The 27,743-nt window shown below is 45.5% G+C and overlaps 1 protein-coding gene across 13 annotated transcripts in view; it reads right to left on the reverse strand.

Annotated features, from left to right (window-relative positions):
- The window catches only part of AMOTL1 (angiomotin like 1), a 160,771-nt gene that overhangs the window by 86,043 nt on the left and 46,985 nt on the right, over positions 1-27,743 (reverse strand). The window contains exon 2 of one of the 13 annotated variants that reach the window (XM_058687432.1): positions 1,771-1,841. The exons of 10 other annotated variants lie outside the window; for them this stretch is intronic. Coding sequence is in view for 2 of the 3 variants with exons in the window: in XM_058687430.1 (XP_058543413.1) it covers positions 19,739-19,787 (49 nt within the window). In the remaining variant the exon portion in view is untranslated. Of the gene's footprint in view, positions 1-1,770; positions 1,842-4,927; positions 5,022-19,738; positions 20,030-27,743 lie in introns of those variants that run through there. 2 more of the 13 variants (XM_058687430.1, XM_058687431.1) reach the window with 2 other exon arrangements.

The raw sequence follows: 27,743 nt of genomic DNA on the forward strand, positions 1-27,743 counted from the left end.
GTGTGTGTGTGTGTGTGTGTGTGTGTGCGCGTGCGCGCGCAGTCTGAAAGTTTTCCGAAACTCTATCTAGTGCCACTTCCTCTGGGAAGTCATCTACCCCTTGCCCCCCGAATGTTTATATGCCACTCATCTGTGCTCCCATCACATTCCATGCATGTTTCTGCCACTATTAAACTGCTTATGTATTTAGTTCGTATTTTTCTCTCCCTGTTAACTCGTAAGTTGATCAGCAGCAGAAGACCATATCTTATTCACCTTTGTCTCTCCAGTGTCTAGCAGAAATAAAATCACAGTAAGAGCTCCAGACACGTTTATTGAATCAATGAATCATCTGCGTATGTTCACAGTACGTGCTAGTTTCTAGCACATAATGGGCACTCAATAAATATATACTGATGGAATTAAGATACATCTTTAAATAACCAGTTATAAACATATTCTTAATTCTACAGAAAGTAGCTCAAAGATGATTCTCTCTCTTTCAAACCAATCAGGAGACCAAGGCTTGGTAAAAGCTACTGGGGAACAAAAACGAGAGAAAGCCACCTAGTGCTAAAACACGTTAATTACAAGCATACTATGATCCATTTCCTGTAGGGGCTCTGTCCACGATTCTGAAGTGACATCACAGGGAGTCTGCACAGGGAGAACACAAGCCAGCTCTTAGAGGAAGGTGCTCTTTCATTCTGCTCAACCCCTGCAGGTGAGCCCTGTGTCCTGGGACTGTGCCCTAAATGCAGGCTTTGGCGCGTGCTTCTTCAAAAGGTCTGGGAGCAGGACCAGAGTCAACAGACCTCTCTCTGGGGGTGCCCAGTCGCCCACCATAAGAAGAAGGAATCATCCTAGTCCCTACCTATCACGCAGAGTCCCCACAAGCACATATGAGTATCCCATAAGAAAAAGATTTTATCTACAAAGAGAAAATCATCTTTTAATTTTGGATTTTAACATAAAATCCAAAGGCTAGTTAACTACCTTGACTCAAATTGTACATAATATCATAATTTTTATTTCAGGTAGATATATTTGGTAGTTAACCTATCTAAAACTAGAAGTACCTGGACTCCAGAAATTCTTTACTTCAGATAACTTAAAAAAAAATTTTTTTATCAAGATATGCTTGACATTGAAAATGATGTACATGTTCAGGGGCATCTGGGTGGCTCAGTGGATTAAGCGTTCGACTCTTGATTTTGGCTCAGGTTATGATCTCTCGGTTCATGAAATTGAACCCAGCACCGGGCTCTGCACTGGCAGCATGGAACCTGCTTGGGATTCTCTCTCTCCCTCTCCCTCTGTCCCTCTCCTGCTCACACACTCTCTCTCTCTCTCAAAATAAATATTTTTTTTAAAAAAATGGATAATTAAAAAAATGTACACATTTAACATAGAAACTTGTCGAGTTTGGGGATAAGTATCCACACATGAATCCGTCACCATCATCGAGACCACAGATATACCCATCACCTCTCTAAGTCCTCTCCCACCTCCTTTATTAATATGTGTGCGTGTGATAAGAATATTTAACATACTATCTACCCTCTTAGCATGTTTTAAGCATAAAAAATACAGTATTGTTAGCTACAGGCACTACACTATATAATCGATCTCTAGAACTATGTACTCAGGTGCGTTTTAATAAATAAGCCCTATATTTAATCAAATAAGTGAAACTTCAATAATCTTTAATCAATTTCAGGACCAGAAACGTATTCTTTTGGGTGGCCCTGGCATACATTATGTTCCCATTGAAAAAAAAAAAAAACTTACTGGCATGTGAGCTCCATTGCTTTCAAATGTGTTTCTATCACTGCAGGCAGACAGTAAGTACTTAATCTTTTCTGAACAAAGGAAAACAAACAGGATGAGAAACCTTAAAATAAACCCCAAGACACAAGATGGCAACATGAATGCATAATTATGCTTCTCAAGGCTCCCTCTCTGAGCCACAGAGGACAAGAGCAGCTCAGACCTGCCATCAGGTTCCTTCCACCGCCCTCCCCGTCTCCTTATACTCACTGTGTCTTCTTGTACTCACCTCCCTCAGGAGTCAATGTTGACTCATAACTGGACACGATAATTCAAATCAACCAATGTTCCCCCCAAACTGAACATCCCTTTAGTAATAAGAGTATAATCAATAGTAGAAGGAGCTACCACTTGTTGAGGGCCAATTGAGTGTAGGGACGATATAAAAATCACCATGTGTAATTGTCACCACCCTATTTCCATTTTGTAGATAGGGACTAGGCTCACAGTGGTTAAGTAATGCCCAGAGGCCCAGGGCTAGCCAGCAGCACAGACAAAATCAAAGCTTTTTTTGTAACGTCATTCTGCCTTCCAAAAATTCCTCAATAACGCACACTTAATTCTGACTCCTCTTTTCCTGACTAATTTCTTACATTAAAATCAGGAGAGTTTTGGGGTGCCTGGATGGCTCAGTCGGTAAGCATCTGACTTCAGGGCGTTTGAGCCCCGCATCGGGCTCTGTGCTGACAGCTCAGAGCCTGGAGCCTGATTCGGATTCTGTGTCTCCCTCTCTCTCTCTCTGCTCCTCCTCCACTCACACTCTGTCTCTCTCTCAAAAATAAATTAAAAAAAAAAATTTTTTTTTAATTTTAAATCAGGAGAGTTTTAATGATACGCTCTTGCTTGTGGACAATGGGGAAAGGTACTGGGAAAGTTTTTCTCGGACTATGTGAGGCAGAGAAGCATCCAGAACTATTTCATTTGTGCTCTTTTTCATAAAAGCTTCAAGTAATTATAGCACGCTCTCTGCCAATCACCAGAACACCAAGGCACTTGATGAAGCCACCCCTCCCCATCCCTTCCGTTGACCACATATTAGTTTCACGATGGTGTCTCCACTTTAACAGTGGATCCCAAGGCTGTGCTGTGTCAGTCGCCTGTGCTACGTGTTCAAAATGTCACTTCCAAGCTCCACGTCAGGCCTGTCGGGATCTCCACATGTGCAGACCGAATGTCTTTTGGCCTCACTTGACAGCTGATTTGAATACAGAGGCAGGTCTAGGAGGCTTACGCTTCTCTGCCATACAAGTTCTGATATGACACATGCACTCCAAAAAAGTTGTGATAAACCGAAGTCTTGTCCATCAATCACACTTGAAGCCAAAACGTGACGGATCTGATGAACGCAAACGGATGAGTGAACAACTCTTCCTAAAACAAACAAACCAATCAACCTGAATCGGTTCTTCTGGTAAAGAATTCTTTGTGTAAATGTGTTACTTTTTCATAAATTCAGAGTCAAGTCAGCAATTGTAGTGCCCTTCTAATTGCTATCCTGAATGACCAGGTAAGGGAATATGGCTATTTTAGCTACATCTCAAGTATTGTTCTCAAGATACAATAAAGCGATTATACCAAAAAATACATCTAGGGGCACCTGGGTGGCTCAGTGGGTTAAGCGGCTAACTTCGGCTCAGGTCATGAGCTCACTGTCTGTGGGTTTGAGCCCCTCATCGGGCTCTGTGCTGACAGCTCAGAGCCTGGAGCCTGCTTCGGATTCTGTGTCTCCCTTCTCTCTCTGCCCGTCCCCTGCTCACGCTCTGCCTCTCTGTCTCTCTCAAAAATAAATAAACATTAAAAAAAATTAAAAACAAAGATATCTAATTCAACATGATAAGATAAAGCCTGAGAAAATGCCTACCATATTACAAGACAAATGCTTGCTAAATCTGAAACTCAAAAATCACAAAGCCACTATGTCACAGTCATGTAAGATAAGCAGCTAATTTTACAGGGAAGGAAGGCATAGAACATAACATTCATCGAGCAATACATGATACAAACATTATCTCAGGTAATTCTCACATCTCTGAGAATTAGGTCTCATTATCTCCTTTTTACCTAAACATAAACATAAATGACACGCTCTGGGTCACACAGCTCACAGCCATAAGGCTAAGACGCAAATTCGGTTTTGACTGTTCCAAAACATTCCACGGAATTTAAGCGGTATTTTAAAACATGTAGGTACTTGTGGTAGTATTTGGTTTCTTATAATTCCTATACATTACAAAAGATCATGGGTCTGGTGAACTTGATTGGCAGCAAAATTCAGAAGTACTCACTAATTCATCCATCTGTCAATCCATCCATCCGTGCTTTCATTCACTCAGTCATTCCACAAACATCTGTGACATTAAGCATCTGCCAGGGGAAAGACAGTGCCCGGTATGGGAACCCAAATCTGCCAGGCCAGACTTCTAAGGCAGACAACTGCCCAACAGTGGCCCAATGAGGTGATGCAGGCAAGCTCAAGGTAGCACGGACTGGCGAGCAGGGACACCAGTGTTCAGGTCCATCTCAGAACATGCACACCTAGATCTGTAACTGTGCTAAGGGGCTATGCTTACCTCTTTCTTCTCTTAGGCCTCAATGCTTTGGATCATGGACCTCTCTAAAACAATCTGTCAAGAGCTACCTACATAGTTTCTCCCTAGGTCTAAAAGAATGCATACACACTGATTTCATGGCATTCACAACTCTAGGAGGATTATCCTCACTTCTCAGGTGCAGAAACTAAGGCACTGAGAATAACTTGCACAATTAGTAAAGGGCAAAACCAGGATTCAAGCCCAGCTGGTCTGGCCCCAGAGCATGTAGTGTTTACCACTACACCAACAGTCTTCAAACTTTTTCGTTTCGGGACCTCTTTACACTCTTAAAAATTACAGAGGACCCAATAAGCTTTTGTTTCTGTGAGCTGTATCTATCCCTCCTTACCATATCAGAAATGGAAACTGAGAAATCTTAAAATATATGCTAATTCATTTCAAAACAACAATAATGGACCCATTCTAAGTTACACGAAACATTTTTATGAAAACTCATTTCTAAGACAAAAGGCAGTGCGAACAGTATTATTTTACAATTTTGCAAATTTCTTTAAGGTAAGGCTTACTAGACTGCTGGATTTTCATATCTGTTCCTGCTGTCAATCTATTGTTGTAGGATTTTTATTGAAGAAGATCAAGGAAATGTGGCCTCATTCTAACATGTAATTGGAAAAAGGAGGAGTATTATGATAGCCATTCCAGATAATTGTGACTGTTCTTTGAAGCTACACCAAAAGTCAACAAGTACTAATTTCTTTTTTTTTTTTTAAACGTTTATTCATTTTTGAGAGACACAGAGAGACAGAGCTGTCAGCACAGAGCCCAACATGGGGCTCGAACTCATGAACCATGAGATCATGACCTGAGCTGAAGTCAGACGCTTAACTGACTGAGCCACCCAGGTGCCTCAACAAGTACTAATTTCTTCAAGGTGGTTGCAGTGTGAACTATAAAACTGTATCAGTGATCCTGTCTTGGATATTCCTCTATATTCTAGTACATTAAAATCTACTGGTCCATCTCTCACTTTGGAGGGAGTTCTCTTTTCCATGATTTCATAATTTCATACATTGGTCATTTGGAAAATCATGGTTCACTGCACCGTGCAAATCCTCCACACATGCAAATTTTTCAAGTATGTAATATCAACAAAATCACCTTTGTTAATATACAATGGATTGCAATCATCAGGAAAGTCTTTGGCATTTTAGGAAGTTGTCAAGTGCACAGTGGCAAATCCAAGTTTTCCAAAATTCCAGTTTTTACTGGAAAGCCTGAGTTTTATCACTGGCAACAAAGAGTGTCCATTGGTTTTCTTAAAGTGAAGGCTCCCTTCATTCGTTTTTGAGAAAACATCTAGCAAATACCCAATAAACCAAGAACTCGGAATTACCACGGTTTGTGGGTCATTCTCTCAACTACAAATGGCGTCCCACGAGAAGAGCCTTTAGCTAAGCTCCCTGCCTCGGTTTGCAGCAGGAGCACATCCTGTGTGCTTTCCATTTCATCATGCGAGGCATTAAAATGGTGCACCTGAGGGGCGCCTGGGTGGCTCAGTCGGTTGAGCGGCCGACTTCAGCTCAGGTCATGATCTCGCAGTCTGTGAGTTCGAGTCCCACGTCGGCCTCTGTGCTGGCAGCTCAGAGCCTGGAGCCTGTTTCGGATTCTGTGTCTCCCTCTCTCTGTCCCTCCCCCATTCATGCTCTGTCTCTCTCTGTCTCAAAAATAAATAAACGTTAAAAAAAAAAAAAAAAAGGTGCACCTGAGGTTGGAGATTTACTACCGTGTGTGCTGGTAAGGGGCAGACAGACCACTGGTACTGTCAGTGCCCTTGCCTTGATCCATGCAAAGTTCTCCCCAGCACTGCTTTCGTACCATCAGTACAAATGTCAGTACGGTGGTCATGTGTCTCCGTGTTACTATGAAGATCGTGTTTTGGTCTCAGGAACCCCCCCCCCCCAGGGTTCCAGGGAGCACACTCTGAGAAACATGGCTTTCCATTCTATAGCCTCTTCTGTGGGGAAGGGACCAAAAGACATGAAACTGAGAAAGAACTTTAAGATGAAAATGGCTGCAAAACCAGCTATAACTGAGAGGAAGTTGCCTCCCCGCCTGGGCAAAGAGAGGTGCCTGCAGCCCTTGGAAATGGGGAGCCTTGAAGGCACACAGAGACCCTTTGATGTGAAGCACGGCTTGAACTCTACCTGTCAGACCAACGGACTCCAATAACTAAAGAAAATGTATCAGAGGAGAGGCGGCAGTTTCTCTCTAGAAAACACCTGCCCGTGAATACACCTTCTTGCCCTTGAGGGATTTTTATAAAAGGGAATACAAATCAACAATGATATTTCCCTAGAGGAAAAGCCTCCATGAGATTACTTTTAGGAGGTGGGGAGAAAAGAAACTGTAATAACTTGTCCGGCAGGAAGTCAGGAAATGCTGGGACAAAAGGAAGGATGTTAAGACATGATGACGGAAGAGAAGACAGTGATGCTATCAAGCCAAAAGACCAAAGTATTAAAAGATTTAAAGAAACAACAAAGGTAGAGGAGACAACAGCCACCAAATGGAAAGGGGGAAAAATGGGCCAATTTGTTTTGATTTGTTTTGGCAAATCTGTTTCTTAAACAATCTAAGAATCCAGGCTCTGTGAGCAAATGAGTTAACTTCTTGCTTCCTTTCACCTTATCAGTTAAGGGAGACAGTAATTGGACCTACTACTTAGGGCCGTTATAAAGATTACATATGATAATGCAAAGGGGCTATGAATGGCATTCCAGCACATAAGTGCTCAGTAAATTTTATCTTTTTTTTTTTTTTAATCGGAGTGGGCAAATGGAACAGGAATCAATGATATAAAATTCCCTTTCAAGAAATGATCAAATCCGTGAGCTTTTTAAAAACAGCAAGATGCTCAAGCAGATCAAAGATGAAGACATTTAAAGTTTTGTCAGACTGTTCAGCTGATTGACAAACTAGACTAAAATTGCACTTTCAATTTTCTAAGCACTTAGGTTGAGAAGCCTTAAAATACACAATTTCTCCAGGGCACCTGGGTGGCTCAACCCATTAAGCATCTCACTTTGTCTCAGGTCATGATCTCACAGTTGGTGCACTGGAGCCCCGCATCAGCCTGCCTGCTGTCAGCAAAGAGCCTGCTTCAGATCTTCTGTCCCCCTCTCTCTCTGCCCCTCCCCCGCTCAAACTTTCTCTCTCTCTCTCTCTCTCTCTCTCTCTCTCAAAAATAAGCATTTAAAAAATATACAATTTCTCAGGGCGCCTGGGTGTCTCAGTTGGTTAAGCGTCTGACTTCAGCTCAGGTCATGATCTCTGTTAGCTGTGCTGACAGCTCAGAGCCTAGAGCCTGCTTCAGATTCTGTGACTCCCTCTCTCTCTGCCCCTCTCTCACTCACACACTCTCAAAAACGAATAAATGTTAAAAAAAAAATTAAAAATATATATATACAATTTCTCTGAAAATAAGCTTAATGGTGCATCCTACTATCACAGACCAAAATGAAAGAATACATGGTATTATCCAAAGGCTCTTCCAAAATTCCTAACTTGTCTACCAGCTAGGCATACAAGTCAAGGGCTAGGCAGGCCTGGAGAAGGTATCAGGTACCAGGCTCTAACCTAAATACCCTCAGCTGCCTAGGGAAACTCCTCTTCAGCCAGTAGGACAAGGGGACACTTATTAGGAGGTTACAGGGGAGTGAGTACGATTTGTCCTCTCTTCTAAGCATTACAAATAAGAAGAAATAAACCTCTCCTCTTGCTCCACGGTGAATGTTCCGTAAGGAACGTTTCTGGAGACTGAGAATCTCAGGTCTGAATCAAACACAAAGGTCATCACTGTAAGCATAGATTTCACTGCTGTATTGATGAGTTGTAAGCTTTGTTTAATGGAGATATGTAGTTATTGATCAACACATTGCACTCAATGGTGAAAAACTGAGAGCTTTTCCTCTACGATCAGGAAAAAGACAAGAATGTCCTCTCTCTGACTACTTTTATTCAATACGATACTGGAAGTCGTTGCTGCAGCAATCAGGCAAGAAAAAGAAATAAAAGGCATCCAAGTTGATAAGAAGTAAAACTGTTACTATGTGCAGATGGTATGATACTATATCGAGAAAACCCTAAAGATTCCACCAAAAAAAATGACACGAATCCAGAAAAGTTGCAGGATAAACAGAATTAAGAGTCCGGGTTTTTGTTTTGTTTTTTTAACTTGTTACACTGAACGAGCAAACGGCACATCATGGAGTCCTAGATACTTTTTCTACATGATTAAGGCAGACTTTGCAAACAAATCATCATGCATCATTAGCACGAATTTTCCACTGTTCTTCCCAGATTGTACAACCCCCTCAAATCAAAGAGGAAACTGAAAGGCAAATGTAGACACAATCTGCGCTGCTGCCACAGAACGTGTCTCCGATGACCCCCCCTGCCACACCCCCACCTGGTAGCTGTCCAAGGGCTCCTCTCCCTCAGCTGGGAGAACCTACTGAATCTGATCTGGTCCTGGTTATGTGCGCCAGCTGCCATTCCAGCCACGCGAGCTTCCTGAAGTTCCTCAAAAGCTCCGCAGATGAACACCGCCGTGCCATCAGACCCACCTCCCACAATCCTGCAGGACACTAAACCGCACTCACTCAATGTAAAGAGATTTCTAGAATGAGACACCCCCGCGCTTCTCATATTCCTTGGCTGCATCTATAACCCTCATGTCCTCCCAAGCTCCCCATCAGGGAACTCTTCCCATGCTTCTAGAAGTCACGGTATCTGTAATTTAAGCCCATTCCCTCTTAATCAGCTCACAGTGAAGATAAAATACTTGGGAGGCGATTATAAATTGTTTCTTGTCCTCGTAGCAGAACAAACGCAGTTCATTTGCCTTCTGTTTTCTAACACCGCACTCCATTACATCCCTTGTAGAATATAAATTCCATGGGCGCAGAGGGCAGATATCCCAGGCCTAGTCCAGTTCCAGGCACGTGACAGAGCCTCAAATGGCAGACGGAGGACTGCATCTTTCCACTGTAGCAAATGCTCCACCTCAGTATGGACTTGCATGGTCCAGAGTCACTCATTCAGCAGGTATTTATAGAGCGGCGAAGGCTCTGCATCCCAATGTCTGCCTAATGTATAGTCTGCCCCAAAATGAGAAATGTCATGATCCCTGAGGTTCAACATGTACCTTCCTTAAGAGAGGCTGAAAATATTTCAAAGTAGGTTCAATTAGAAGATTCGTGACTACTGCCTAACTACGAAACTTAACACTACAAAATCTGTTCACTTTACGAGCAAGTTTAATTACACATAACACATTGTACGTTCTTAAACTAATAAAGTGATCTTAGTCACTTAACAAAGGCCATTAAAATGTTAATATCTGCATTCATTCCAATTGTTGTCTCCCAATTCCCAGAATCCATTTTGGAGAAAGTTGAAGGTAAGAAACTTCAGACTTTCAGAGAATTTTACTTCTAAGCTCGGGACTGAGATAATCCATATCTCAGAGCAGACCTTTTTAGATCTTACAGTTTTAATTTTTTGTTTGGATGAATATTTTACAGGATCAAATCTCAAAGTCAGCTCAAGTAAACGTACTCCCCACTTTTCATGCCCCTGCCGCTCATGTATGATCTATCAGGCCAGTCTATCAGGTTTCCTAAAGGGTTATGTCCTTTAGCAAACCTCCTGCTTTTCTCTGACACTCCCATTACATTTAAGGTTTGTGATGCTGTTTACATTACTTCCCCAGGTCTCTTAATTTAAGCTACTGTGATTTCAGAAGGCATTTCCTTCCACTCTTCTAGATAAAGGAGCTAAATTGGTGTCACAGGCACTCTGCTGTGAATTTAATGCTGTCTCCTAGGTACCGCATCCACTGGTTTCCAAAATTCTGAAAGCACCTTGTCTATTTCTCCTCTTCTTTTTTATCCCCCATTGTTCAAAAACAAGATCCCAGGCAGGCGATCTTAGGGGCCCTTCTTCCCACATCACCAGTGTGAGCAAATCAACCAAACTGCAGCGATAGTTAGAGACTGGTCCCTTGGGAAACAGGGCCTGGCCAGAGAATTTCACACCTACCCCTTTCCCTCAACCCCCCAGACAGAGGGAGCTTACTCAGAAGAAACTTGGTGCCCAGAGGCCTTCAGGGTGCAGTTCCTGTCCGGAAGGGAAAGGCCGGTCTCACACCTGCCTTCGGGGGTCACACTAACCAGAGCAGCCCTTACGGCTGAGAAGCAGCAGGTACCTGTGAGATGCCTCCTTCCTCCCTGGCCCAGGGCCACAGGGCACAGCACAGCCCCACCTAAGGCAAGAAGCACAGGAGCCCGGAAGACAAGATATCTATCATCCTTGTTCTTGCTCTGCCTGTTCTGAGAAGGGTGGAGGAAAGAAGCGAAAGACAGGGTAGATGAGAAGAGGTGCGAAACAACAGAAGCAGGAAGACCTGTTGTGTGGCAAGCACGGGTTCCCGGGGAATGAGTTCCTCACTAGCTGGGGTGTAGATGTGCAAAGGAAGGTGAGGCACGCCAGACGGATTTGGGAAGCCGACCACAGGGACCCGGATGTGAGGCAGGGAAAGGAACCTTACAGTGTACAGAACTTTCAAAAGTTAGGATGATGCAGTGTGGAACGGTATCTGAGCAAGCCCAGACACCAGCGGAGATGAGCAAAGGCCCGCCACACACCACCCCCCCTTCCCCTTGCACTGACAAAGGCTGGTTCAACAGTGGAACAGACCCAAGGCGGAGGAGTCCAGGCTGGCTCGAGATCTCCCCAGGGGAACCTCTCAGTGCTAACTCTGCACTGGCGTTTCTATTTGCTGCTCTCAAGGGCCTGGGAGAATCCCAGGAACGGAATCAAGGCCACAAACATCCCTGGGAACAGCCTCCTGTAAGAGCCTGCTAACCTGGTAAACTCTACCTACTCCCGGCATACCCCAAATGCCTCTCTGACCCACCCTCCGAATGAAATGAGCCTCCAGAGATGAGGTTCAGGGGCGCCTGGGTGGCTCGGTTGGTTAAGCATCCAGCTTCAGCTCAGGTCATTATCTGATGGTTCGTGGGTTCAAGCCCTGCATCGGGCTCTGTGCTGACAGCTCAGAGCCTGGAGCCTGCTTCGGATTCTGTGTCTCCCTTACCCCTTGCCCACTCACACTCTGTCTCTCTTTCTCTTTCTCTCAAAAATAAATATTAAAAAAAACAAACAAAAAAAACCAAATATAAGGTTCAGGTTGGCAGAGGGTTTGCCCTGTGGTCTTTTCTCCCATTCAGTCCACGCAGGACTTCAACAAGAAAGTGATTCATTTCAGTCAAAACTGTGTCACCTTCCCGTCCTATGAAGCCCCATAATGTTGCTGTCAATCAAACCGGGACTATCATGTCTCTAACAGCACTGACCAGTGAAACTCACTGCAAGGACAGAAATAGCTGCTGGCATATGAACTGTGCCTAACAGGACTGAGGATTTTTAGTTCATTTACTTTTAATTAACTTTGATGGCCAACATGTGGCTAGTGGTTACTGTGGACAGTGTAGACCCAGAACTCAAAATAAAAATAGACGGGGGTCAGGGGCACCTGGGTGACTCCGTCGGTTAAGGGTCTGGCTCTTGATTTCAGCTCAGCTCATGATCTCGTGGTTCATGGGATGGAGCCCCGCATCGGGCTCCGTGCTAGGCATGGAGCCTGCTTAAGATTTTCTCTCCCTCTCTCTCTGCCCTCTCCCTATCCACGCCCCCTCAAAAAAGACAAAAAACAAAAAACAAAAAACAGACGGGGGACAGATCACATCTTCCAAGGATGCCAGAAAAAAAAAAAAAAAAAAAAAAAAACTTCATGGAATTGTATTTCTCTACTGTGAAGAAGTGCTCTTAACAGTCCAGCCTCTGTTCAAGCTGTTTTCCAGCACTGAACCCTTCTTTGGTCATTACCACGTCCACACATCAAGTATCTATTTTGAAGGCCCTCAGAGACCCTACCCCCACCTTCCGTTTACTGCGGGAACCTTCTCCACGGAGACCCTGCGGATTTCCTGCGGTCTTTACAAGCCCCGCAGCAGCAGTGAAATTCAGCATCAAGAGAAGCAGTTCATCCCCACGTCCAAGGATACTGTCCTGAAGGGCAATCAAGGACGCTCCAAGTAATAAATGAATTCTGAACCATGCTCTACCTTGTATTTAGTCCTTTCGTATGTGTTATCTCACTGAAGCCTCACAATTATCTTTCGATGGAAGTACTGAGTCAGCACATTCATTTTACAGAGGTTAAGTGACTTAGCCAAGGCAATATGGCTTGTGGGTGGTAACAATACACCGTAACTTGGAATATCTCCCAAGGACCGAGGAGGATGAAAGACAGCAGAGAGAAGGAAAAGTCGGCCTGGAAAGGGGGAAGGCACAGAAGAATGATTAGAGCCGAGCATTTGGTTATGCAGATCAATTCATCACCTTAGAAATCAATCTAGCTCAGTCTCTGTCGTTTAAACATGAACACATGCGGTTCCAAAGAGTTAAGCACTTCAGTCGAGGTCCAATGAAAAGGAGACTATGTTCTAAAATACTGGTTCCCAAAGTGTGGTCCCGGGACCAGCAGGAACAGCATCACCTGGAAACTTGTGAGAAATTCAGATTCTCAGGCCCCTCCAAGAGCTAACTGAAACAAAACTCTGGGGGCGGGGCTCGCAGACTGTTTTGTTCAAACATAGCATCACCTCATCACCCCCATTTCAGAGCCATTGCTCTAGAAGTATATATCTAAGGTCCATTCCATTTCCTCTGGGAAACAAACAACATGGTCATCAAGGGAAAGGAAAGGGAGCTGCCGGGTGTGAAGCATCCTGGTGACATCAGCCCTGACCTAACATACACCTAGGCTAACAGGCACTGTAAACTCCAGCCAGCACACAGACCTCCAGCCACCTCCCGTGGCTGGGGCAGAGAGGAAACTGTTCTTTACTCAAAAGTTTGGGTTTATAGGCAGGAAAAAAAGGTCTATTTTATAGCCAGTACTAGATCGGGCACAGAGTACCCTACCTTCTAACCTCATTCAATAAATAATATTTGGTACATGCCCAACTGTGAAAAGCTAAGTTTCTGTGAGTAAAAACTGGGATTCCAGTTTCTCGGAAAAAGGAGATAGATGAAAATGCACATAACATCATAAAGCCCTGGGTCTATAATAATAATAATAATAATAATAATAATAATAATGATAGCAGCAAGTGTTTACTGAATGCTTTCAATTTGCCCAACATGGTATATAGGCACTGTTTCTCCTGCAACTCCAGGAGGCAACTGTTTCCATTTCATCCATGAGGCTTTAACAGGTCAAATGTCCTGAGATTACACAGCAAGGAGGAAGGAGGGTCAGGAAGCAAGCCAGGTCTACTGTTCCTAAACAATCCAAAATACTACCTCCTTTTCCATTTTAACACGTTCTAATTTTGAAGCTGTTTAACTTCATTCAGACTCTTTATGTTAGGGAGTTGTCAGTACTGGATCTTTATTATTTTTTAAGCTGTTATGCCACGTACAGTTCAAAAAAGCCCTCAACCGCCCAGTTTACCCCAAGTCCTTCAGCATGTGCTCAAGAACCAGGGTAACTCACACTGAAGAATTCATGGCAACACAGACATCCAAAAACTGGATCAAAGGCAAGAATCGATTTCATTCCCACCATGCTTGGGCAACGTGCCCAGGAAAGCCCTGACCCCCCGATCAAAGCGAGCCCTCTCAGCTCAGTGCTCCACGGCACAGCATGCTTATCTCCTTTACTGTACATAATACATGGAAATGTCCACACAATGACCGCACTAAGGGGTGAGCTCTTAAGAGTGGGAACATGCCTGATTCAACTGTGTGCTTCTAGAACACTAAATACATAATAAACACCTAAGGGATGGTTTTCAAGAAGGGCAGCAAGACATACACATTCTTAAGAGGGGGTAAAAGTGAACTACAGTTTAAATATACGATATAAAACTATGAAACAAAAAAAGAAAACGTAGGAGAAAATCATTGGGATGGAGGCGGAGGCAAAATGTTCTTGGATTTGACACCAAAATCACAACCCATAAAAGGAAAAAAACAAAAACAAAAACATACAATACGTAGGACTTCATCAAAATTAAAAACATTTGCCCTACAAAAGATCCTGTTAAAAAGATAAAAAAGGCAAACTACATACTGGGGGGAAAAAAAAAAAAAAATATATATATATATATATATATATATATATATATATATATACAAGCCATATATATGGCAAAGGATTCATATTTAGAATATATGAAGAACTCTCAAAGCTCAACTGTAAAAAAGAAACCAACAACAACAACAAAAAAAACACAATCCAGTTAGAACATGAGCAGACATTTCACCAAAGAGGAGATACAGATGAGAAATAAACACATGAAAAGATGTTCAACATCATTAGCCATTAGGGAATGCAAATTAAAGCCAGGATGAGACTAGAACACTTGTTGGGACAGCTACAATAATAAACCAATGCTGGTGAGGTTGCAGAGAAACCCAATCTCTCCTACATGGCTGGGGGAATGTAAAATTGTACAGTCACTCTGGAAAAGTTTGGCAGTTTCTGAGAACACAAAATATACACTTAACCATTCAAAATCCAGAAATCACACTCTTGGGCATTGATCCCGCAGGAAGGAAAACATGTCTGTACAAAACCCGGTGCACACATGTCCATAGCAACTTTTAATTGTAAGAGCCCAAAGCTGGAAACAACCTAAATGTCCTTCAGTAGGTGAACGGTTAAGCGAGCTGTGGTATAATCATACCATGGAATACTACTCAGCAATAAAAGGGAACAGACTCTTGATAATGTGACAGCTTTGAGTGGATCTCAAGGGTGTTCTGTTGAGTGAAAACCCTCATCTCAAAAGGTCATATGCCACATGATTTTATTTAACTTATGTTTTTTTTTTCTTTTTTAGAGAGAAAGGAAGAGAGCACAAGCAGGGGGGAGGAGCAGAGAGAGAGGGAGAGAGAGGGAAAATCCCAAGCACCCTCCATGCTCAGCGCAGAGCCCATGACCCTGGGCTCATGACATGAGCCAAAATCAAGAGTCGGATACCCAACTGACTAAGCCACCTAGGCGCTCCCCACATGATTTTATTTATGTAACACTCTCAAAATGATAGATAGAGATGGAGAAGAGATTAGTGGTTATCGGGGTTTAGAGATGGGTGCGGGGAGGAGAGAGTGGATGCCACCATGAAGGAGTGGCACAAGGAACATCCTTGAGGTGATGAGATAGTTCTGTATCTTGACCATGATGGTGGTTACCGGAATCTACACGTGTGAAAAAATTGCTTAGAAGGATATATGCACAAACACAAATGTGTGCATGTAAAACCAGTGAAATCTGACGATGCTCTGTGGATTGTACCAATGTCAATTTCCCAGTTCTATTGTACTGTGGTTATGTAAGATGCTACCAATGGAAGAAAATGGGTGAAGAGTACACAGGACCTCTCTACTATTTTTGCAACTTTCCATAAAGCTATAATCATTTCAAAGTTACAAGTTTTTTTTTTTTTTTTAAACAAAGTGAACTACAGGCATTTAACTTAAAAGCAAAACCAAATGAAAGAAAAAGAGGTGTACTGGCCAGTGAGATTCCAAACACAGATTTAAACGCACACAGTAGGACTATGTGACTTCATTTTTTTTTGAAGTTAAATCCAATTCTCCACAGTCTTAACGGGGATACATTTCCTCTAACACCTTACAGCTACCTCCCTATCCCCCTCATAAAATAAAGTAAAATAATTTTTAAAAAGCCTGATGTGTGAACCCCTTTGGGAAACCAGGAGTCCTATCCTGTCTTGGAATGAACAGGCCTTGTTTCACAAGAACAGAGGCCAAGGGCCTCACAATTTAGAGAACCCGGCAGGGTGCCAACACACAAGCCCAGGCGTGGCTTCCTTCAGCAAAACTACTGTACTGACCTACCCACAATGGCCAAGATTTAAATTTTGCCTTTCTTCCAAGACAAAACAAAGTCAAACCAACAAATAAAATTAAAAAAAAAATCACTAAGCAAACAAACAAAAACCTCAACAACCTCAGACTATTTCCAACCAACCTTATAATTAAATATGTCCTCTTGGTTGACCTCCAAAATACCCCTTGCTTTTCAAGTATTCTATTGCCTAGTGAATTCTGGGACACAAGAGCCTACCAAAATTAATGAAAAAATGGGAGGAGAAAAATTATTCAAAACGCTAGAGAATTTCCTGACCAGAGCTGCTTCTGTATGCATTTGAAATGCAGATAGCCACAGGGAGGTTTGGGGGGGGCGGGGCGGGGGTGCTACTTGGGGAGAATTTTGCATATCAGAACTACTAACAGGTCTTATGGAGTTAACTTCCTTTTATTTGATTGGCCTGGAAAAGCTTTCAGATTTTTACAATTTTCACTAGCAAGTCCCTTATTTCAGAAGTCATTATTTTTTTAAAAAAATAAAAATAAAAGCCTTACGTGATACAGTACTTTACCATTTTCAAAGCAGCTCCACAAATTACTATGGAGAAAAACAACACTGGTACCTAAGGGCTGCACTTTTCCGCTAAACACTCACCAGCCAGGCTGCCTTCCAATTTCAATTAGTTCGGCCATCTTTCCCCTAGGCCCTGGGTCCGCTCTTCTCCACAGGGGCAGATATCAAAAAAAAAAAAAAAAAAAAAAGAAAGAAAGCATAGTTCTACCCAGAGAAGCCTCCGGACTCACTGGCCAAGGGCAGACACTCTCAAGTCTAATCAGCAGAGTGCCTTCTCATAAAATTACTCACATTTCTGCATTCATGTGCTTTTCTTAATGACACACTTTTAAATCTCATTTAAACTGAAAGTCCTCCATTAGCTTCCATGAAAAGATGTATTTTTAAATGCTTTGATCTCCACATGCCCTTCGGTACATTAGTATTCTTCGCTCTCCACCATCAGCACAGAACCTAAAAGACCAAGACTTCTGTGCATTTTAAAAAGAAGAGGGAGGGAGAATAATTATAAGTGCAGCACCTTCTCGCTCTCCTATCCCCTTGCAGGGTTTACCAGGTTTCCTTATTTATCTTGAGAAATGTATCACACAAAAGCCAAACTATACCCATCCAAAAACTAAACATCCCCCCAGACCCCACCAGGGAGAGTGGAGGCATCTCTAAAACCTCTGCTGGACATCTTCCTCCTCTTCACTGTGGTCAAATCAGTGGTTTCCAACCCTTTACTCCTCTGCAAAACAGCTCAAAATGTATTCAAATATTGTTACCACACAATTCCCATAAAGAATGCTCGTAGTAGATGCACTACAATGCTCAGAACCCCATCCTGGGAAATAAATTTCACATTGGTCTAGATTCTTCAAGAACTTGCAATGCAGAGAGCTCCCTTAATCCTTACCCTGGATGTGACATCTACAGAGAGCTACTGGGGTCCAGCAGCCGTGGGCAGTCAGGAATGGGGGGCAGCTAGGAGTGGGGGGGGGCAGCCAGGAGTGGGGGACAGCCAGCAGTGGGGGGGGGGCAGCCAGGAGTAGGGGGGCAGTCAGCAGTTGGGGACAGCCAGGAGTGGGGGGGGCAGCCAGGGTTGGGGGGGGAGGGGAGACGGGGAGGGGGCAGTCAGCAGTGGGGGACAGCCAGCAGTGGTGGGCAGCCAGGGGAAATCTTAAGTCAGTTTGGCAGGGACCGACCCATGTCTGTTCAACATTTCAAGCCTTGACTTTTCACTTCCCGAAAAGGAAGGAAGTTTTTTGGAATAGTAGCTATTAATATTCCTCTATTCTGGTTTTACTCGCTTATGGCAAGTAACGTTATTGTTTGGGGTGTTCCAAAGAGCATCTTTGGGTAACACAACTGACTCTCGCGACCGCCTACCCACGCCAGTCACCAAGGACTTGATAGGCAGTACAAAAGCTCGATTCTCCTAACATGCCTCAAAAGAAGGAAATGGGCAACCATGTCCGCACTTTATCAGGGCTGAGCAAAGGAGATGAGGGACCAAGGACACAAAATGTTCCGTCCCAAGAGCAAAGCCTCAGGAGGCCGCACGATCAGGGCGCCCGTCTACTGAAGCCCCAGTCCAGGTAGGTGATCCGGTACACTAGCCGGGCATTTTCCAAAGCACTTGCCATCTGAAGACAGTAAACCAACACCCAAGCCAAAATAGCAAAAAACCTTCAAACAAAAATGGAAAGGGAAAGTCTTGCCAGCCACCAATCAACACACTACAGAGCAGGGCGTGGCGTGGCGCGGCGCGGGAGCTGCGGGTGGGGAGCCGGGATTCTCGGCCTGGGCTCCTAAAGGGGAAACTTGGAAACGTCGCCGCGAGCTCAGTCCTGGAGGCTGAGGCCCTGGAGGTGGGTGCGCGCTGCGTCGTGCGTTCCGCCGCCTGGTCCTCCAGCCCTGCAGCCTACGGAGCAGATTCGGCCCCTGCCCCAGCGCAGGGCGCCCGGCTCCGCTTGGCTGTCATCGGCCGACGTGCCAATCTCCCTCCTGCCACACATGTCACATTCCAAGAAAAACCAGTTCCACTTGGAAAGTTTAATTTCTCCCCCATGAAACCAGATTCTTTACAAGGCAGCACTAACAGCAAGGGAGAGCTAAGTCTAACTCCCCAGTTTCTGTCGAAGAAACTTGTCTGGGGAGAACAAAGGAGGAGCAGCTAACGCGATCCGAGCCCCGGGGTCTGGGGCGCGACCCCTTCGCCGCCCCCACCCGCCAGAGCTGAGACTTCCCCGCGAGGAGCACGGGTCCCGCCGGGGCGCCGCATCCCGTGGGGCGGGCCCTGGCGCGCGCCTTTGTCTCGCGCAGAGGGTAGTGGCCACCGGCCACCCGCTTCCGCCCCCTCCCTCGGCGGCCGGGGGACCCGCGCGCGGGCGCGTCTCGGAGAATGCAGCCATATGGCAGCGCCCCTCCGGTAAGGCCAGCCTCGCCTCGGGGGGCGCATCCGCACCCCGGGGCCCCGGCCCGGCGGGCCCACACAACTTCCCGGGCTCGGATGGGGCGCGGGACGGCGCGGCGATCCGGCCCGCCGGCACCGGGGGCCTGCAGGGAGGCTCGGGAACAGAGTTCTGCTTTCTTTCTTTAAAAAAAAAAAAAAAAAAAAAAAACCATATCTGGGTAAGGGAGAGCAAGATTGCTGTGGCGGACACTCCCGGCCACCGGCGCCCAGTCGGCTGCCCGAGTCGCTGGGGAGCGGGGCCGATCTCAGCCCCGGGGCCCCGAGAAGGAGCCCCGTGTCCGGGGCAGCAAGGGGTGGAGGAGTACCGGTCGGCTGGGTCCCTCGCGTGGGAGACTTGGGGGCGCCCTCCCCGCGCCCGGAGCGGGGACTGGTTACCTTTCACGGCAGACTCACAAGTTCCCCGGCGCAACTTTGCCCTCCACATGAGGCGACCATGGCTAGCTCAGTGGCGCGGCTGGGGAAGGCGGCCGCCGGGCAGCGTGCAGGGCATGGCGTGGGGCAGCGCGGGGAAGCGGCGCCCGACAGTCAGCCCCATTCACACAGGAAGGAGAGAAACGCCAGGGCTTCACCTCCAGCCCCGAAGCCGACAGCCGCTGCTGGGTCCTAGAGCGTCCCGCGCGCTCCGCCGCCGCCCGCGCTCCCCGCTCCCGGCTCCCCGCTCCCCGCGCTCGGGCCGGGGAGGGTCGTCCCGCCCGTCACTGTAACCCTACACTCCACCCCCGCCCCGGCGCCCGGCCGCTGGGCCCTAGAGCCCGTCTGCAGCCGCCCGCCACCCCTCCCGGGCCGGGACGTCGCCCTCTGAAATTGCCCCGAGCTCAAGCTGACGTGTCTCCCTCGGAGTTTAGGAGGGCGACAGCCGCCGTCGCAGCGTTCCCTGCCGCGGTTTAATTAACGTCAGACTCAATAGTTCTCCCTCCTTCGGCTTTCTCTTCCTTCCCACCAGGCCAACTCGGGCAGAAATCGGTTTCCCGGTCTGCTCTCAAAGTCCAGATAGGTTATGTTTAGGATTTTTTTTTTTTCCTCCTGAAGTGGAATTTCCAGGTGAAAAGCGGCCACATTCTCTGTGCATTCCCCAGGCCCTGGTGCGTCGATCACGCACTGGGATTGGGCGGCCAGCAGCTACATTCGACTCTGTTGACCGGCAGAAGGGCCAAAAGAGATCTTACAGCCTCAGAAGGTAAATGTGTTGGCAGACCGTACATCCTGTGGTCACAAACCCACAGGCTGTTATCTGCCCCGGTGGAGGCACAGAAAGTAACTCTGGAAAACTGTGCCGATTCTGCCACACCTCGTAAATCAGGCTGTACTAAGAAATCCTACTCACCCATCCCATTACACTCAGTTATTCTGGGCAGACCTCTGGAGCCTGGATCTGGGGACCTGGAACCACAGGACCATAACATTTCTCCGAAACTCTCAGGGACTAGCTCTGCTACTCTGGAGGTGGGGAGGCCAGGGAATAGAATAGTTGTTGTGGAAGATGTTACCTGGACAGTCAGTGCATAGCACACTTCTTACCTGGCGCGCGTCTCCTCTCTTTGCCCTGTCACTAGACCAGGATTTCTTCCGGGATTCCTGCCTGGATTGTGGCAATTACCCAATTAGTCTGGAGCAGCCCTACCCTTCCAGTCAATTCTGGTGGATTATATATCCTGATTCCAGACTATTCTTCTGATTCCTCTGATGGCTCACTAACCTCTACTTTCAAGATAAAACCCAAATGCAGTAGGTTAACAATCATTTACCAAATACCTACTTCGTTTAAAGTCAGCTATCCCAGAACTTGATAGCACATAAATGAAACAAAAAGAAACAACAGCTAACCGGCCTTTTAAGGATTTATTTAGATAAGATACGCAACCAGAAAACCGGAAAGCACTGGAGAAGCCTGAAAAGTGTGGAGAAAACTGACTACGTGCAGGAGAAAGGAGAGCCTTGAAGGGTGGTGGGTTTCTAACAGAGGTAGCATGTGTAGGAATTTAGTATAGTCTGAGGAAGAGATAATAGATGGAAAAGGGAGGGAAAGAAGGAAGGAAGCTAACACTAATCGCCCCCATTAGATAACACACTATACCCTAGGAGGCAGCAAAATTCAATAGTTATAAGCATCCACTGGAGCAAAACAGATATGGGTTGAGTTATAGCTCACGTGCTTGCTGTGTGACCTTGGGCAAGTCATTTACTTCACAAACTTCAGTTTCATTTGCAAGGCAATAGAAATAGCCATCACACGGTGGCAGTAAGGATGGAATGAAGTAACAAATGTAAACTACTTAGCATAATGCATAGAAGTGCTGAACATATACTTGCTGTTATTAATTCCAGCAACCCTTCGATAGCCCTGTGAAATAGGGAGCCAATCTGGGAAATGGTTACAGGAATCAATGACATGTGAAGCTGGAGCAAAGGGGATGGAAAGGAAGAAAGAGATACCATGTAGATACCAAGTCTTTGAAGATTCCAAATACAGGGAAGATACCAAATCTTTGAAGCAAGATTTTACTTTTTCCAGTGACTAGATAGGAGGAAGAACAAAGTAAGCAAGTTAACCCAGGTTTTGAGCCTGGGTCATAGGAAGAATGGCCAATGGGTCATTGGACGAATGCTGGGAGAAGCCGAGTTAGGAGGGGGGACTGGTTTGAGAAAGATGTTCAAACACTTACTGTCCTCTGGGCAAGAGGAAATATGGAACAAGAAACTGGGGAAGAAGCGGAGAACAGAGGTGTAGAGAAAAACAGAAATGAAGCTATGAAGATCGGTTTACTTGGACAATGTCCAGGGCAAAAAATAGGGAAAGGAGGAGGAAGAAGAGGAAAGGCTGGACAAGTAGAAGCGTGGGAAGGTTGGAAGGATGGAAGCCAGAGGAAGTTGTGAGATGGCCCCTCTATCAAGGGCTACAGATTCCCAGACTTCCCATGGAATGGCAGGCCACCACTTGTGGGCTCAACAATCTGCTGACTGGAGTGACTGGACCCAGCCTGGGCTCTTCAAATTGATACCAAGTAATAATACCAGGGTCAAATGCATGGCAGGCCAATTTGTCCCCTCCATGCACCTTAATTTCCTCAACGATTAATAATCGCCACATCAGATACAAAAAATGAATAATCTTCCATATCAAATATGAAAAACATAGACATAGCTGAATCTGTTGTTCAGGAACTAAGCCCGGAGAAAAAGACTTAAATTTGAGTAGCAAGAGGCCGTCAATAACATTTTACACTAGATTTGGCTGCAGATTCCTACATGTGGTTGGGAGCAAATAGAAACAAGGTATATCGACAACAAAACCTGAAGAAAAACTGAAGGCAGCTTTACTCGCAGTAAGGTTGCAAACCAGGAGGCGTCTGTATTTTCTTTGGATCTGTATACCCACTTAAAGGTCAGCGTTCTTTCTAAAGTGACCCAGTTGTCTTTTACTCACCCCTAGGAAAGTTAAGAAGGCGATGGAACAATTTCAGCACTCTTAGGGACAACTCAAAGGACAGTCTTTAACTCCAAACAGGGCACGTACTGGGATGTTCCAGACCAGTACAGAGACTGCCAGAAGAATGAGGTGACAGAGGCATCCAGGGAGAGGAGAATAAACACGGTCTTTAGAGTGAGTCCCGAGTTCTAGTCCTGTGTCCACCTATTTCCAGCTAGGGAGAGTAACATAACATGAGCCTCAGCTTCCTCCTCTGTAAAATGGGAATAATTACACTTCCCTCATTGGCTGATTATGAGGATTAAATTAGGTAATACATGGGGGCGCCTGGGTGGCTCAGTCAGTTAGGCGTCCGACTTTAGCCCAGGTCATGATCCTGCATTTCGTGGGTTCAAGCCCCACGTCAGGCTCTGTGCTGACATCTCAGAGCCTGGAGCCTGCTTCAGATTCCGTGTCTCCCTCTCTCTCTGCCCCTCCCCTGCTTGCACTCTGTCTCTCTGCCTCCCAAGAAATAAATAAATACTAAAAAAATATATATATTTTAAATAAATTAGGTAATACATGTCAAGGGCTGGACACACAATAGGAATTCAGGAAAAGATGGGGCGCCTGGGTGGCGCAGTCGGTTAAGCGTCCGACTTCAGCCAGGTCACGATCTCGCGGTCCGTGAGTTCGAGCCCCGCGTCGGGCTCTGGGCTGATGGCCCAGAGCCTGGAGCCTGCTTCCGATTCTGTGTCTCCCTCTCTCTCTGCTCCTCCCCCGTTCATGCTCTGTCTCTCTCTCTCTGTCTCAAAAATAAATAAACGTTAAAAAAAAAAAAAAAAATTTTAAAAAAAAAGAAATTCAGGAAAAGAAACCCTTCTTCTTTTCCTCCAGTGATTTGAAATACCAAGGAATTGAAATTCTCTATTAAAATGCAAACCTCCATTCCCCTCACGCTTCTTCTCTGCACCCTCCAAACACCCTTTAAAGTCCTTGTCAACTACCACGTTGGCTAGGATGTGCCCCACAAATGGTCCTGAGCTTACTCGCAGGGAAACAACAGACGGCAAAAGGAGAGTGGTCATGACCACAAAAGAGACCGCTACTGCACAGCATCCCCTACAACAGATGACGCTACATTCCACAGTTCTCAATCAGTGCCTGGTGAGTGCACAAACCAATGGCTGAATGTAGCCAGGCTGTCCTTAGCAAAATGCTTGTTTTGCTTGCAGAACATGTAAGGACATTTTTTAAGCCCAAGTTCTGTAGTACTTCCCAAGGTGTGACTTATAAACCAGAGATGTATACATTTAAATTTCTGATGCCCCCCACCTCCAAATTCTAGAGATTCAGGATCTCCAAGGGTGACGTCCTAGAATTCACTCTAATGCCCGGCACACTGAAGTTTGAGGGCCATGAACAATGGTCTCCGACTGGCTCCTTGGGGTCATGGTACTCTCATGGTTCTCCTTCAGAAGCATGCACCACTACATCAGAGCTTAGTATGATAAAGGTAAAGGATGATGGGTGACATATTAGGGGATAAAAGTAAAGCATTATGGGAGCACAATGGAGTGACTTGATTCTGTACAGTAGGCAAAGGGTGGGTTCGGAGAAATCCAAGTGCTGAGAACGACGACACTACTAACATAGTTATGGACACAGGAGAGGAAAGCACACACTGTCGTGCTTCCCAGCACCTTTCCTTTGAACCTCTTCCTCTTTTCATAAACATAAATGGTCATGCCCCCACCCCCAGATCTGATAATCGCCATATTATCGCCAGGCAAGAGGATTTCTTCCAAGCTTTTCTTTCAGTTCTCTGTTTTACGAAGACAATAGTTGTAATTTTTTCCCCTGCTTGTTTCCAAATATAAAATCATGTTCTCGAATAAGCTTTTTCACATGGCACAGGCTTCCTCCAGAGATTCTGACACTTGCCCTGCCCCCATCTTGCAAACTGTTGGCAGGAGCAAAATAAGGAGACTGTTGGGAGGGCCTCAAGTAGAGGGGCAGAGGAATATTGTGTGCAGACAGGGAGGGGTCAAGGGATGAGCCCCTGCCAGGCCAGACTGACGAAGAATGGAAGAGCGAAGAACAAAGAAGAGGAAGATACACAAGCTGAAGCACCTCTGAAGTTCTGGGAATACCAGGTGCCTTAGAGATGAGGGAACGGCTCCTCGGAGAAACTCAACGTTATGTAACAGAACAGGTCATTTGGAAGCCCTGCTCCATTTGAAGCTTACCCAAGGACTCTGCTGATGATGAAAAAATTTCCCTACAAATATTTATTAAGTACCTACTAAGGGCCAGGCTCTGTACTGTCATCCTACCTGGGCGTTAGGCTCGTTTAGTAAGTTACAGATCTGAGGCCTGTCTGTCTGGATGCTTTTAGCTTCACCACCCATAATGACACCAGTCTCTTCTTGCCCGTGGCTTTCTCCTGTGAGTATACTAGTGAGTATGCGCTAAACACATAATTTGATCCATATAAAACACAACAAGCATGTCCAGGGAAAATGCACTTCCACGAAATAGCTAAGGAGGAAGAATGGAGACAGTGGCCTCAAACAAACCTGGGGTCAGATCCTGACTCAGTAGCTAGGAATTCTTTATAAAGAGGCTGGCAAGTAGCAGGTATTTAATGAATAGTAATCATTTTAATTATTAATCGCTACGCTTAGTATAGAAATCTTAGGAGTATGAAAGCTCATACTTTTTGGTTGGTTGGGGTTTTTTCCAGGGTTTCTCAGGGGCAGTGCTACCGACATTTTGGACCCAATAAGTCTTTGTTGTTAAAGGCTGTTCTGGGCATTGTAGGGTGTTTCTAGCAGCATCCCTGGCCTCTGCTCTGCAGATGCCAGGAGCAACCACACCTCCCCCCAGGTGGTGGCAGCTAATAATGTCTCCACTCATTGCCAAATGTCTCCGGTGGGGTAAAATTGCCCCCAGTTAAGAAACCACTGAATGAGTTGAGTAACTAATGGTGCCCAGTTTTCAGGCTCCCAAGCTTCTAACCGTATCGATCATTCTGTTGAATTGTTGGGGGAATCCAACTTCAGACGAATAGGAGGCAGCCTCAGTTCTGTTCATCCAATGAACATATCATAATATGGCAATTTCTTCCTTTTCCTCTTTTCATGAACAAGAAACTAGTTATGTTTTTCTCTATTTCCAATGATGATGTAGACACATTTGGGATGTTTCCCCCCTAAAACTGGAATCATACTGAGTTTCTAAAACGACAGCAACATAAAATCACTAGTAAAAACAAGGATTGTGAGAGTAACTAGAGATAACTTAGGTCATAATGTCTGTCTTCCAGATGGTATGTAGTCACCATTCTGAAAAGGATGTTTGGGTGTTTTATTCTGCAAACACGTCCTTAGCTACAAACGATAGCGAGAAGGATGGTCCCTCCACAACCCATACAGCAGTTCTGGTTCTTTTCCTTCTAGAATATGCACTCAAGATGGCATGCCTTTTACTTTAAATGCCAAAGACAGAGAAGTATGGATGCTCTCACCATTCCTAATGGCTTCAGCCATTCTGGGTGGTTCAATTTAGGAAACAAATATCATTCTACAGCATGAAATCAGACGTGGTGGAAAGTTAAAACTCACATCTTTTTTTAAGTTTATTTATTTTTGAGACAGAGAAAGAGAGACAGAGAGAGCATAAGCAGGGGAAGGGCAGAGAGAGAGTGAGAGATTGAGAGAGAATCCCAAGCAGGCTCCTTGCTTTCAGTGCAGAACCTAACACAGGGCTGAATCCCCCGAACCGTGAGATCACGACCTGAGCTGAGATCAAGAGCTGGACGCTCAGCCAACTGAGCCACCCAGGTGCCCCTAAAATTCACATCTTACCTGATAAGTTATCCATCCAGAACTCAGAGAGTATTTTGTGTGTGTCCGCGATAAAGCCAGTATCACACTAAGCAGAACAGAGTCTTTAGAAAAGTTGAAGGTAGAAAGGGAAATAATTAGAAATAACTAGAAACAATTAACACCTTAACAGAAGGACCAACTGAAAGGATTAACTGAAATCGCACAAGCGTTTGACAGAAGGCCAAGCCACTGAGAGCTGCTATGGTGCGTTCATTCGTTTGTTCATTCAAAACCTATTGTTGATCGCATTGACTAATAAGCCACACTCTGCTGGGTGCGTGAAGACTGCGGTATGGGCTCTGTCCTACTAACGTGTATACAAATACATCTGTACTTACACACTGGTCTATGTGTGATGAAGAATGGGAGTGGGGCACAGTAACAGAGGCTAGCGAGGGAGAAGGTGGCTACTTAGAGGGCTGGAAAGGGAAGGCATCTCCAAGGTGGTGGCAGAAGAGACGGGGAGCGCCCCGGCTGGTTCGGAAGCGGAAGCAGAGAAGAGCTCAGTGAGAGGAAGGACGGGAAGGAGACAAAGGGAGGAGAGGGCCTGTAGGGACGGGCCCTGGAAGAGTTCCATAGGAATGTCACCAGTCTCCCTCACCCAGTGTCTGCGAAGAGTACCTTGCTCTTCAACCTTTAGGACATAAGGTATGTACAATATGAGTTTCAGCTTAAGTGGGAGAGAGACAAGGAACATCAGAAAATGAACAACTTGGGACAAACAATAAGGAAAAAAACAAATGGAAATAACCTGAAAGTGAAATCCACGGTCTGTGTATTTGGTCACAGTATCTGCACGAGAGGTGCTGTCTCTCCAGAGGCTTCGACTGAATCCCGCTGAAAATGGGGACAGACCCAGGATCCTCAGTGCCAGCAGGGCAGTGGATCTGAACTTTTAGCTTAATCACCTGAAGAGCTTGTTAAAACAGACTGCTGGGTCCCACCCCGCATATTCTGATTCAGTAGGTCAGGGTGGGCCCAAGAATTGCACTTCTAACAAGTTCCCAGATGATGCTGATGCTGCTGGTCTGTGGACCACACTTTGAGAGCCACTGGTCTCAGACCTCTGGGGCCCCATGTCTCT

This window comes from Neofelis nebulosa, chromosome 10 (genome assembly GCF_028018385.1).
Source record: "Neofelis nebulosa isolate mNeoNeb1 chromosome 10, mNeoNeb1.pri, whole genome shotgun sequence".
Taxonomy (NCBI): domain Eukaryota; kingdom Metazoa; phylum Chordata; class Mammalia; order Carnivora; family Felidae; genus Neofelis; species Neofelis nebulosa.